We start from the raw sequence: 15,243 nt of genomic DNA on the forward strand, positions 1-15,243 counted from the left end.
GGAATTTTCAAGGGAAAAGATTCAAGATGGCAGCCTAGTCAGAAGCACCACGCTGTCCCTCTACAGCAAAGAAATGAGGTGAAACAGATGACAACCCTGGAACCCTGAGCATCAAATAAAAGGCTATAGAATTAGATCAAACACTGATTAGAAAAAAAAAAACTGAACAACAGTGAACAAGGAGAGACACAAAGCAGAGGTGCCCTGCCAGACAGCCTGGCAGAATGGGGACATTTTGAGACAAAGCCAGCAGCGACCCTGGGTGAGGAACACAGAAAGACAATATTACAGAACTCCCAATAGCAGACAGAGAAATTGTGTCAGCATACCTGGAGTGAAGCAAGGTGAGCAGGACATGAACTGGAGTTAAGGAGGAAAAGCACAGGAAGGAAAACAAGAGCTTCACGGATCCCAATGTACACAGAGCAAGGAGGGAGTCAGGACCCAGAGACAGAGTGGCTTTCCAGAGGTGGTAACTGACTGATAGTGCACATGACAACCACAGAGTAATAGATGAACTCCCTCAGTGCTCCCCAGATGCCCGCCCTGCTCCTTGCCCATCACCAACCCACCTGGTGAGTGACTGTGAGTATTCCTGTACCACCGGATAGTGCCTGCTCAGTATGCCCTCGGCCATCTCACACGTACAGTGAACAGCAACAAGGGCTCGCCCCGCCCACCATTGCCCTGTTCGACTGGGGGCAGGAAGCAAATGCCACTGTGCTGCCAGATGAGCGACTACTGAAGTACACCAGTCCGGCCCACACTGATCAAATCAAAACAAATCATAAATAAATAAATAAAACAACACCTTAATGCCTCAGAGACAGACAACATCAAACCATATAAAGAAACAAGATGGCTCAACCAAATGACCAAAATAAAGAGGTAGAAAATCTTCCTGAGGAAGAGATGGTAATGGAACTGCCTGATAAGGAATTCAAAAAGCTTATATACAGGGTCCTCAAAGAGATCAAGGAAAACAAAGACAAAACCCTAGAAGAATTCAGAAAAACAATACAAGGACAAAATTAAACAGACAATTAGAAATCATACAAAAACAGCAACTAGATACAGAAGATTAACAATAAAATATTAGAAACAGGTAACTCAATGGAAGGACATGGAAGTAAAACTGAACAATAGAAGAAAAATTAGTGAAATAGAGGACAAATCCCTGAATACCAATTTGTTTGAAGAACAATCAGAAAAAAAAAAAAAAAAACCTAAGAAAGCTTAAGAGTTATGTGGGATACTATGAAGAGGAATCATTTATGTGTGATGGGAATCCCAGAACAGGAGGAGACAAAAAAAACCACAGAGAGGATTTTTGAAGATTTGCTGGAAGAAAACTTTCCCAATATCATGAAAAATGAGAAAATGTTCATCCATGAAGCTCAATCAACCCCACACAGGATAGACCCCAAAAGAAAGTCACTATGACATTTGAAAGTCATTATGACATATCATAATCAAATTTTCCAAGTCCAAAGATTAAGAATTCTGAGAGCAGCTTAGGAAAAAGAAAATATCACCCACAAAGGGATTCCAATAAGACAAAGCTCTGATTTCTCAGCAGAGACCATGCAAGCAAGAAGGCAATGGGATGACACATACAATACCCTGAATGAACTGCCAACCAAGAATCATATACCCAGCAAAAGTCTCTCAAATACGATGGTGAAATTAGGACATTCCCAAATAAACAAATTAAACTTGTAAAAACCACACCATCCTTACAAGGAATATTAAAGGGACTCCTTCAGATAGAGAACCAATGACAGCAGATAACAACCTGAGAGTAAGCTACACAATGGCATCACCAAGATGCCAAACCAGGTAGAGAAATCTCAAAAGTAAAGTAAATCTAAAGAACTGAAAACAGGGAACATTCAGATATGTCAATCTGAAATCAATGACAACTTTAAAATGAAAAGGGGGAACAAATGGTGTAGTTACAGAACTTCCATATGGAAAGGAAGTCAAGGTAATATCTAAAAACTACAGACTGTTTTAAACACAGGATGATGAAGGTAAACCTCACATAAACGACAAAGTAAATTAACAAACCTACCCATTAAAATAAAGAATATCAAAAAGACCCAGTAAACACAAAATCAACAAAAACAAAGGAAATGAAAAGACAATTCATGACCAAAAAGAACTCAGCACAGAAAATTAAGCTGAACAAAGAAACTGTCATCACAGGGTAAAAAAAAAAAAAAAAAACACAACAAAATGTTGTTGTTAGGTGTTGAGTTGGTTCTAACTCATAGTAGCCCTATGTACAACAGAACAAAACACTGCCCAGTCCTGCACCATCCTCACAATTGTTGCTATGTGTAAGCCCATTGTTGCAACCACTATGTCAATTCATCTCGTTGAGGGTCTTCCTCCTTTTCGCTGAAAATGACAGCAGTACATTCATACGTGTTGATAAATCATACTGAATGTAAACGGATTAAATGCACCAGTCAAGAGACAGACAGTGGCAGTGTGGATAAAAAAAATTACTCATTAATACATTGCCTACAAGAGACACACCATAGGCACAAAGACAAAGAGATTAAAAACCAAAGGATGGGGAAAAAAAAAAAAAATCAAGCAAACAAAACGAAAAAAGAGCAGGAGTGGCAAGATTAATCTCTGATAAAATAGACTTTAAATCAACCTTCATCATAAGAGAAAAAGAAGGACATTATATAATTATTACGGGACCAACCAACCAAGGGGACATAATCATAATAAGTATCTAGCACCAATGACAGAGCTCCAAAATACATAAACCAAACCCTAACAGAAATGAAAAAAGAAACAGTTCTACAATAATAGTAGGAGACTTTCACACACCACTTTCAACGATGGACAGAACAACTAGAAATAAACTTCAACAAAGATACAGAAGATCTAAATAACACAATCAACCAACTTGACCTCACAGACATATACAGAACACTCCACCCAACAGCAATGTAGTAGGCATTCTTCTCCAGCGCAAATGGACCATTCTCTACAACAGACAACAAAGCGTGCCTCAATAAATTAAAAAATACTGAAATAGTATAAAGCATCTTCTCAGATCACAACATTATAAAATTAGAAATCAGTAACAGGAAGAACAAGGGGAAAAAAAAATCAAATACTTGGAAACTGAACAACACCATGCCTAAAAACCACTGGGTAACAGAAGAAATGAAAAAAAAAAAAAAATTTCCTAAAATCAAACAAGAACGAAAATACAGCATACCCAAACCTTTCAGACACAGCAAAAGCAGTGCTCAGAGGCCAATTTATACCTACAAATGCACACTTCCAAAAAGAAGGGCCAAAATCAATACCTTAACCCTACAACTTGAACAAATAGAGAAAGAGCAGCAAAAGAAGCCCATAACCACTAGAAGAAAGGAAACAACAAAGATTAGAGCAAAAATAAATGAAATGAAAAATAATTGAAATAATCAACAATACCAGAAGTTGGTTCTTTGAAAGGTTCAGTAATATTGACAAACCGCTGGCGAAACTGACAAAAGAAAAAATAAGCAGATGTAAATAATCCAAATAAGAAATGAGACGGGTGACATCACAACAAAACCATCTAAAACAAAAAGGATCATAAAAGAATGCTACAAAAATTATACTCCAACAAATTTGAAAACCCAGAGGAAACAGACAAATTCCTAGAAACACACTACCTACCCAAACTAACAACACAAACTGAGGTAGAAAATCTGAACAGACCCATAACAAGAGAAGAAATTAAAGAGGTCAGGAAAAAACTACAAACAATGAAAGCCCTGGCCCAGACGGTTTCACTGGAGAACTGTCCCAACATTGAGAGAAGAGCTGACACTAATACTAGTCAAACTATTCCAGAATATAGAAAAGGAAAGAATACTCCTGAATTCATTCTATGAAGCCAGCACAACTCTAATACCAAAAAAAAAAAAAAGCCAGGCAAAAATACCACACACACAAAACAAGGAAATTATAGACCAATATCCCTCATGAACATTAATGAAAACATTCTCAACAAAATTCCAGCCAACAGACTTCAACAGTATATCAAAAAAAATAATACATCATGACCAAGTAGGATTCACACCAGGTATGCAAAGATAGTTCAACATTAGAAAAATCAATCAACATAATTTACCATATAAATAAAACAAAGGAAAAGAATCACGTGATCATCTCAACCAATGCAGAAAAGGCAACTGATAAAGTCCAACACCCATTTCTGACAAAAACTCTCACCAAAACAGGAATAGAAGGGAAATTCCTCAACATAATTAACAGCATATACATAAAACCAATGGCCAACACTATTCCCAATGGAGAGAGACTGAACCCATTCCCCCTTAGAACAGGAACAAGACAAGGATGCCCTTTATCACCACTCTTATTCAACATTGTACTAGAAGTCCTAGATAGAGCAATAAGATAAGAAAGGGTAACAAAGGGCATCCAAATTGGCAAGGAATCATACTGTGTGGGAAACTATCCTTATTCCCAAACAGTATGACCCTATACATAAAAAATTCCAGATAATCCACAAGAAAGATACTGGAACTAATAGAAGGATTCAGTAAAGTAGCAGGGTATAAGAACAACATACAAAAATCAGTCACATTCCTCTACACTAACAAAGAGAACTCTGAAAAGGAAATCAGGAAAACAATACATTTATAATACCCCTTAAAAGACAAAATACACAGGAATAAACCTAACTAGGGATTTAAAAGACTTATACAAAGAAAACCAGAAAATGCTACTGCAAGAAACCAAGAGACCTTCATAAATGGAAAAACATACCAGGCTCATGTATAGGAAGACTTAACACTGTGAAAATGTCAATACTACCCAAAGCAATCTATAGATACAATGCAATCCCAATCCAAATTCCAACAACATTCTTTAATGAAATGGAAAAACTAATCACCAACTTGATATGGAAAGGAAAAAGTTCCCAGATAAGTACAACATTAATGAAAAAGAACAAAATAGGAGGCCTCACACTACCCTATCTCAGAACCTACTATACAGCTACAGTAGTCAAAACAGCCTGGTACTAGGGAACACAACAGAGAACCCCTGAGGGAGCAGGACAGCAGTGGGATGCAGACCCCAAATTCTCATAAGACCAGACTTAATGGTCTCACTGAGACTAGAAGGACCCTGGCAGTCATGGCCCCCAGACCTCCTGTTTGCCCAGGACAGGAACCATTCCCAAAGCCAACTCTTCAGACATGGATTGGACTGGACAATGGGTTAGAGAGGGATGCTGGTGAGGAGTGAGCTTCTTGGATCAGGTGGACACTTGAGACTATGTTGGCATCTCCTGCCTGGAGGGGAGATGAGAGGGTGGAGGGGGTTAGAAGCTGGCAAAATGGACACGAAAAGAGAGAGTGGAGGGAGGGAGCGGGCTGTCTCATTAGGGGGAGAGTAATTGGGAGTATATAGCAAGGTGTGTATAGGTTTTTGTGTGGGAGACTGACTTGATTTGTAAGCTTCCACTTAAAACACAATAAAAATTATTAAAAAAAAAAAAGAAGAAGAAGGGAAAAAAAAACAGCCTGGTACTGGTACAACAGACATGGAGACCAATGGAACAGAATTGAGAACCCAGAAATAAATCCATTCACCCATGGATGCATCATCTTCAACAAGGGGGTTGAAGTTCATTAAATGGGGAAGAGATAATCTCTTCAACAAACGGTGCTGGCAAAACTTGATATCCATTTGCAGAAAAATTAAACAGGATACATACCTCACCTCACAAACAAAAACTAACTCAAAATGGATCAAAGTCCTAAAGGTAAAACCTAAAACTATAAAGGTCATGAAAAAACACATAGGGACAATACTTGGGGCCCTAGTTTATGGCATAAATAGAATATCAAACATAACTAAAAATGTACAAACTCCAGAAGATAAATTAGGTAACTGGGACCTCCTAAAAATTAAATACTTATACTCACCAAAAGACTTTACCAAGACAGTAAAAACAAAATCTACAGACTGGGAAAAATCTTTGGCAACAACATATCTGATAAAGGTTTAATCTCTAAAACACACAGAAAACTTCAATAAATAAACAACAAGAAGACAAGCAACCCGATCACAAGATGGGCAAAGGGCATGAACAGACACTTCACCAAAGAGGACACTCAGGCAGTCAACAAACACATGAAAAAATGTTTGGGATCATGAGCCATGAGAGATGCAAATCAAAACCACGATGAAATACCATCTCACTGATCAAAAATACAGAAAACAATAAATGCTGGCAAGGTTGTGGGGAGGCTGGAACTCTCATATGCTGCTGGTAGGAATGTAAAATAGTACAAGCACTTTGGAAAATGATATGGCACTTTCTTCAAAAGCTAGAAATATACAATCCAGCAATCCGACTCCTAGGAATATATCCTAGAGAAATAAGAGCCGTCACACAAACAGACATACGCACATCCATGTTCATTGTGGCAGCATTACTCACAACAGCAAAAAGATCAAAAGAACCTAACTGCCCATCAACTGATAAATGGATAAACAAATTATGGTACATACGCACAATGGTACATATGCAACAATAAAGAACAATGAAGAATTCATGAAGTATTTCACAACATGAATTAATCTGCAGGGCATTATGCTGAGGGAAATAAGTCTATCACAAAAGGACAAATACTGTATAAGGCCACTATTATAAAAACCTCAAGAAAAGTTTTACACAGAGAAAGAAACAATCTTTCATGGTTAGGAGGAAGGGGAGGGCTGGGGAGGGGAAATCATTAGATAGCAGATAAGTGTTAACTTTCCCAAAGGGAAAGAGAATACACACTATAGGGGAAGTCAGCACAACCTGACCAAAGCAAAGGAAGACACTCAGAGGCACACAAAGGGAGGGAGGGAGAAGAGACAACCACAGTAAATACTACAGCATACACAACCCTACAACAGTAAAATAAACAAATGATAACTTACCCACAGACACACAGGCAGATATGTATGCTGAATAGGGGAAGGAAGGTATATATATAGGTGTATAAAAAATAAATACCAATGTACATATATAGGTTAGGTTGCGGATATTTTCACATACATATTTGTAAGTACAGCATGTATATTCATATATAAATAGAGCACAAAGTGGACACAGTCATAGAAGCTTCCTAGATACATCCGAACACCTTGAGGGACTGAGTTACTGGGGCTAAGGGTGGGGGACCATGGTCTCAGGGAACATTTAGGTCAATTGGCATAACATAGTTCATAAAGAAAATGTTCTACATCCTACTTTGGTGAGTAGTGTCTGGGGTCTTAAAAGCTTGCAAGCAGCCATCTAAGATATCTCTATTGGTTCCATCCCATCCAGAGCAAAGGATGATGAAGAAAACCAAAGACACAAGGGAAATACTACTTCAAAGAATTAATGGACCACAAGTACCACAACCTCCAGCAGCCTGAGCCCAGAAGAACTAGATGGTGCCCAGCTACCACTAACAACAGTTCTGACTGGGATCACAATAGAGGGCCCCAGACAGAGCAGGAGAAAAATATAGAACAAAATTCAAATTCACAAAAAAAGAGACCAGACTTACTGGTCTGACAGAAACTGGAGGAACCCCAAGACTATGGCCCCAGACACCCTTCTAACTCAGAACTGAAGCCATTCCCTAAGTTCACCTTTCAGTCAAAGATTAGACAGGGCTATAAAGTAAACAACATGCATAAGGAACATGCTTCTTTGATCAATCAAGTACACAAGACAAAATGGGCAACACTTGCCCAAAAGCAAAAAGGAGAGGGCAGGAAGGAACAGGAAAATTGGACAAACGGAAACAAGGAACCCAGGGTGGAAAGGGAGACAGTGCTGACACATGGCAGGGATTGCAACCAATGTCACAAAACAATTAATGCATAAATTTTTGAATGAGAAACTAATTTGCTCTGTAAACTTTCACTTAAAGCACATAAAATTAAAAAAAAAAAAAGGAACTTTCAAGGTCGGACTTGCCACACTCATTTATGCCTTTTGTTGTTGTTAGGTGCAACTGAGTGGATTCCGACATAGTGACCCTATGTACAATGGAACACTGCACAGTCCTGCACCATCCTCACAATCATTGTTATGCTTGAGCCCACGGCTGCAGCCACTGCGTCAATCCATCTTATTGAGGGTCTTCCTCTTTTTTGCTGTCCTTCTTTACCACCTGACAACATGTCCAAAGTACGTAAGATGCAGTCTCGCCATCCTTGCTTCTAAGGAGCATTTTGGTTGGTTTTTCCAAGACAGATTTGTTCATTCTTTTGGAGCTCCATGGTATAGTCAATATTCTTCATCAACACCACAATTCAAAGGTGTCAATTCTTCTTCAGTCTTCCTTATTCGTCATCCAGCTAAGACATGCATAGGAGGCGACTGAAAACACCATGGCTTGGGTCTGGTGCAACTTAGTCTTCAAGGTGACATCTTTGCTTTTCAACACTTTAAAGAGGTCTTTTGCAGCAGATTTGCTCAGTGCAATGCGTCATTTGATTTCTTGATTGCTGCTTCCGTGGGTGTTGATTGTGGATCCAAGTAAAATGAAATCCTTGACCTCAATCTTTTCCCCGTTTATTGTGATGTTGCTTATCGGTCCAGTTGTGAGGATTTTTGTTTTCTTTATGTTGAGGTGTAACACATACGGAAGGCTGTGGTTTTTCATCTTCATCAGTAAGTGCTTCAAGTCCTCTTCACTTTCAGCAAGCAAGGTTGTTAATGAGTCTTCCTCCAATCCTGATGTCCCGTTCTTCCTCATACAGTCCAGCTTCTTGGATTATCTGCTCCGTATACAGATTGAATAGGTATGGTGAAAGGATACAACCCTGATGCATACCTTTCCTGACTTTAAACCACACAGTATCCTCTTATTCTGTTAGAAGTCCACGTGTATATTTGTTACTCATGCTGTTGAAAAAAAGTATTTGCAATGAAGCAGTCGTGGGTCTTGCAAAATTCTATCATGTGATCTCGGGCATTGTTTCTATCACCAAGGCCATATTTTCCAACTACTGTTCCTTCTTCTTTGTTTCCAACTTTTGTATTCCAATGGCCAGTAATTATCAATCCATCTTGACTGCATGTTTAATCAATTTCAGACTGTAGAAGGTGGTAAAAATCTTCAATTTCTTCATTTTTGGCTTTAGTGGTTGGTGCATAAATATGAATAATAATTGTATTAAGCTTGTAGGCATGTGGATGCTATCCTACCACTCACAGAGTTGTACTTCAGGATAGATTTTGAAATGTTGTTTTTGACAACGAATGGGACACCATTCCTCTTTAGTCATCCTCAGCATAGTAGACCATATGATTGTCTGGCTCAAAATGGCCAATATCAGTCCATTTCAGCTCACTAATGTCTAGGATATCGATGTTTATGCATTCCATTTCATTTCTGACAATTTCCAATTTTCCTGGATTCATACTTCATATATTCTAGGTTCCAATTATTAATAGATGTTTGCAGCTGTTTCTTCTTATTTTGAGTAGTGCCCCATCAGCAAATGAAGGTCTTGAAAGCTTGACTCCATCCACATCATTAAGGTCAACTCTACTTTGAGGAGGCAGCTATTCCCCAATGGACTTTGAATGCCTTCCAACCTGAGGGATTCATCTTCTGACACTGTATCAGTGTTCCGCTGCTATTCATATGGTTTTCACTGGCTAATTTTTTTCAGAAGTGGACCACCAGGTCCTTCTTCCTAGTCTGTCTTAGTCTGGAAGCATAGCTTCCAGTATCACAGCAACATGCAACGTGCAAGCCCCCACAGTACAACAAACTGACAGATGCATGGGGGAACTGACGTTTCAGTCAAACGTAAATCCACACTTTTTAAGCTGTATCACTTTGCTCATGCTACACCCATTCTCTGAGATTTCTAAGGCATTTGTATGGGTTAGAGCTCTACATCCTGGCTTGCCCTACACATTGACTTTAGGTAAACTCTGATACCCCCTACTACTAGCAGGGCTGCTTTCCTAAGCTCTTATAATCTCAATGGCCAGTTCTCAATTAAAAATATCTTCTTCCAACTCTGATACATCTAGTGCCACTAGTAATCTTGTATTAGTAGTTCCCTCCCCACACTGGCCCAGGCTACTTACACAAGGTGCTGATCTCGGATCTTGCGCAGCTGGATCAGGTCAGGTTTGATACTATTCATTTTTTTATCTATTTCCCGGTTGTCCAAAGCTTGTTTCTTCAAATCCTGCTCTAGACGCATTTTGCTATCATGTATCTCACCCAGACGTGATTTCAATTTGTCGTAATTCATCATAATTCTGCAAAAAGATTTGACATTATTAAGGCTAAAACAACAACTAAGCAGAATAATCCTACAGTTTGAACATTGTCCTAATATCAGATGTGGTAGACATCTGATGTTTTTGCCTGCCCAGTAACCATTCCTGCTCTCTGGTACTAGTATCTTAATGATTTTCCTTACAGGCAGGGTTTCCTGCACCACTTCAGATCAAGGGTGGATGCAATATACCCCAGCCTGGTCCGTAAGAGTATTCCATTCTTTCTCATCCCTACCCTTAGGCCACAGTGACTGGTTCAGGAACGGACATAAGAACCAAGCTTTCCCGATGAGAGTCAATTCTAGACTCGATGGCATACAACAACAACATTATAAATAAATAGAGATACTCTTTTGCACTGAAGTTACTAAGTTGTGAACATGTGATTCTGGGACTCCCGGCAGCCATACTGCCACCTCACAGAGAAGGATAAAGCCAACACAGCTAAAAACAGACCAAAAGACAGAGTGTGAGAGGGAATTCCAATGGCCCTGCTTAGGCCCTGGGTCCAGTCATGACTGAACAAGTAAAGTTATATGTATGATATTCAAGAGGTAACACAGCAATAGCTCTAGAGTCAGCCCCCCTAGGTTTGAATTCCTGCACCTTCTCTTATTTACCATGGCTTTGAGCAAATCATTTAACTTCACTGTGTCTTCGTTTGCTCATGTGTTTAAAGTAAGTACCTACAACAGTACCTACTTCACTGGGACGTTGTGTGAATTAAATGTGATAATACTTGTAAAGGGACTAGAACAGTACTTGGCACATCTTGGTAAGTACTCAACGTTTGTCTAAAGCAAATAGGCTATAAGCTTTTCCAGCACACAAAGCTTCCCTCTGCTCTGTGTAGCAATAACCGTCCACATTGTTCATTTGTCACTCAGTAATATAAGATTTTATATTACTATTAAAACTTCACCACACTTACCTTCCTCTACAACTAACCTAAAAGCTTTTTTACACTTCTTCATTATTAATAATAGTAATTACCATTTATTGAGGGCCTACCATGTTCCAGAACATATATATTTCATTTATTCTCACAGCATGCCAATGAGGTATCATCCATAGTTTATAGAGGAGCAAACTGAGGCTCAGGTAGGTTAAGTAACTCGCCTAAGGTCACCAGCTTGTAAATGACCTGTACAGAATTCAAACACATGGTTTTAACCATTAAGCTACATTGCTTCACAGCACTTAGCCCTGCACTTATGTACAGAGAGATTTACTAACACTGTATGGTGCTAATATTAGAAATAATTTTGCTGTTTCATTGCATATGATTTATTTTTACTTATTCTCTACCTTTTCATTCCTCTTCACTTCTCAACTCACTAACATCTAGCTCAGTCTTCTAATACTCCACTAAAATTGCTTGAATCAAGGCTACCAATATCATTTTAGTTTCCATATTCAATAATTACTTCTCATGCTGCTTACTCTGTGTAATCTCATTCTTAGCATCTAACATTTATACCTCCAAAACCCTTTTTCTATCCTTAGAGTTGCAAATCCACATAAGCAGCTGCCTGCCTCCCAGACAGGTCCATCTGGATTCTCATAGGAACCTCAGGCTCATCAGATCCAATCCTGAACTCTCATCATGTACTTCCTATTTTAGGGAGTAACATCACCCCCAGTCATGGACACCAGAAATCTAGAAACAATCTTTAGCTTCTCCTACTCCTACCATGTCCGATCAGGTATCAAGTCCTCAGCATTTCTGTTCATTTCCCCTCCTTTCCTACCACTTCTTTGGTTCAGGCCCTTGACATCTTTTACCCTGATGGCCACAATCACTGCAGCTACCTGCAACAGCCAGGCTGGTTTTCCTGCAATGAGCTCACAGTTTGGTGGACATGACATTCTATAAAGGCCATGCTAGGATCAGTCCCAGATACTGCAAGGGTACAGAAAGAAATCTCCTAAATCAGTCCTGGGGAATCAGGGAAGATTTTCTGGAAAAAGTCATATCTAAGCTGAGGATGAGCAAGAGTTAACAATTTCAGGGAATGAAGGGGTACAGGACAGAGAGACAGTTCAGTATGGTGCCATTAGCAGGAACAGGTAGTTCATATACAGCAGGACTGCGCAGTGTGAGGAGGTAAAAGCAGGTAAGACAGGAATTGCTGGGGAAGAAAAGAAGTCTTGTCTCACTGGTGCACTTGGAGGCATTAGGTAGACTTACCGTTCAATCTCCTTTTCATTCCCCTCTCTGCGAAATCGCTCAATATATTCTTTGCTATGTTGTTCTTGTGTGTGACACTGTTCTTCAAATATTTTAATTGTTTCATTAAAAGCTTCAACTGCAGTCCTCTTCATCTGTATTTCCTACAGGAGAGAAAAAAGAAAAGATATACTTTATTATCTTTGTTTATTTTTTCTTGTAACCTTGGTTTTAAAACAAATCTTACAACTTAAGATGCCATGTAAGACCCAATTAAGACCCTTTATTTAGCCCCCACCCCTATTACTTTTACACAAAATACATAATTCAAAAGCTTAAAAAAGAAAAAGAACCATTGCCTGAGATATATAGCCAAGAGAGAGGCCACTAAACTGCCGAAAGAGACTGGTCCTAAACTCCTTGAAGACAATGTCCAGGTTCTGCCTGCATCGACTATTATAATGCTGATCCCCAAAAGGTACTGAAGAAGTGAAGGGATGGAGCCAAGAAGTCCACACCCCAAAGTGCAAAGCCTCAATCCCAGAAGAGTCCTGTAGAATCTAATAATTCTTACTTTCTTTTCTCAAGAATGGTCTTAAAACCCAAGGCAGATGAGAAACATACAATGAAAAAGGGAAGAATAGCTGCTAAAGGTAGATAAACTAAGAAGAGCAAGATGAAAAGCTAAAAAACTCCGCAAAGCAAATTGTTGTTCTTGTTGTTAGGTGCTGTCCGAGCCGGTTCCGACATAGCGACCCTATGCACAACAGAACAAATCACTGCCTGATCCTGCACCATCCTTACAATCATTGTTATGCTTGAGCCCACTGTTGCAGCCACTGTGTCAAGCCATCTCATTGAGGGTCTTTCTCTTTTCTGTTGATCCTGTACTTTACCAAGCATGATGTCCTTCTCCAGGGCCTCCTGACAACATGTCCAAAGTATGTAAGACACAGTCTCACCATCCTTGCTTCTAAGGCGCATTCTGGTTGTACTTCTTCCAAGGTAGATTTGTTCATTCTTTGACAGTCCATGATATATTCAATATTCTTCGCCAACACCATAATTCAAAGGTGTCAATTCTTCTTTGGTCTTCCCTATTCACTGTCCAGCTTTCACATGCATATGACGTGACTGAAAATACCATGACTTTGATAAGATGCACCTTAGTTTTCAAGGTGACATCTTTGCTTTTCAACACTTTAAAGAAATCCTTTGCAGCAGACTTGCCCAACGCAATGCATCTTTTGATTTCTTGACTGCTCCTTCCATGGGTGTTGATTGAGGATCCAAGTACAATGAAATCCTTGACAATTTCAATCTTTCCTCCGTTTATCACGTTACTTATTGGTCCAGTTGTGAGGATTTTTGTTTTCTTGATGTTGAGGTATAATCCATACGGAAGGCTGTGGTCTTTGATCTTCATTAGTAAGTGCTTCAAGTCCTCTTCACTTTCAGCAAGCAAGACTGTGTCATCTGCATAACGCAGGCTCCTAATGAGTCTTCCTCCAATCCTGATGCCCCATTCTTCATACAGTCCAGCTTCTTGGATTATTTGCTCAGCATACAGATTGAATAGGTATGGTGAAAGGATACAACCCTGACAAACACTTTTCCTGACTGTAAACCACTCAGTATCCCCTTGCTCTACCTGAACAACTGTCTCTTGATCTACGTACTGGTTCCTCATGAGCACAATTAAGTGTTCTGGAATTCCCATTCTTCACAACGTTATCCATAATTTGTTATGATCCACACAGTCACATGCCTTTGCGTGATCAATAAAACATAGGTAAACATCCCCCCACATGTCTGTCAGTTTGTCGTACTGTGGGGACTTGCATGTTGCTGTGATGCTAGAAGCTATGCCACCGGTATTCAGATACCAGCAGGGTCACCCACGGAGGACAGGTTTCAGCTCAGCTTCCAGACTAAGACAGACTAGGCAGAAGGACCCAGCAGTCTACCGCTGAAAAGAATTACCCAATGAAAACCTGAGGAACAGCAGCGGAACACTGTCTGATATAATGCCGGAAGATGAGCCCCTCAGGTTGGAAGGCACTGAAAAGATGACTGGGGAAGAGCTGCCTCCTGAAAGTAGAGTTGACCTTCATGACGTGGATGGAGTTAAGCTTTTGGGACCTTCACCTGCTGATGTGGCACGACTCAAAATGAGAAGAAACAGCTGCAAACATCTGTTAATAATCGGAACCTGGAATGTATGAAGTATGAATCTAGGAAAATTGGGAATCGTCAAAAATGAAATGGAAAAGCATAAACATCGATGTCCTAGGCATCAGTGAGCTCAAATGGACTGGTACTGGCCATTTGAATCGGACAATCATATAGTCCACTATGCTGGGAATGACAACTTGTAGAGGAATGGCGTTGCATTCATCGTCAAAAAGAACATTTCAAGATCTGTCCTGAAATACAATGCTGTCAGTGATAGGATAACATCCACATGCCTACAAGGAAGACCAGTTAATATGATGACTATTATTCAAATTATTCAAAGCAAATTTAGTAACTCTAAAAGCCTCGTAGGCTAGGCTATTTAGCACAAGGTTAAAGGTTAAATAGCCCTATATATTTCGGTGAGTTCTGAGGGCATTAATAGGCTTTAGCATCTGAACTGTGATTTTCCCTAAAATCTCCAAAAAGAGGACTAAATTTTGTTCAGTTTACTTTTTAAAGGCAAGAAATACATATGAAAGTCTAGAAA

General features: G+C 39.5%; 1 protein-coding gene across 1 annotated transcript in view; it reads right to left on the bottom strand.

Moving 5' to 3' along the window:
* PIK3R3 (phosphoinositide-3-kinase regulatory subunit 3) overlaps nt 1-15,243 on the bottom strand; it is a 168,123-nt gene that overhangs the window by 23,374 nt on the left and 129,506 nt on the right. The window contains exons 6-7 of the mRNA XM_023554692.2: nt 12,540-12,682; nt 10,151-10,327 (exon numbers count right to left, since the gene is read on the bottom strand). Coding sequence (XP_023410460.2) covers nt 10,151-10,327; nt 12,540-12,682 — 320 coding nt within the window. The remainder of the gene's footprint in view (nt 1-10,150; nt 10,328-12,539; nt 12,683-15,243) is intronic.

Source organism: Loxodonta africana, chromosome 3 (genome assembly GCF_030014295.1).
Source record: "Loxodonta africana isolate mLoxAfr1 chromosome 3, mLoxAfr1.hap2, whole genome shotgun sequence".
Classification (NCBI taxonomy): Eukaryota; Metazoa; Chordata; class Mammalia; order Proboscidea; family Elephantidae; genus Loxodonta; species Loxodonta africana.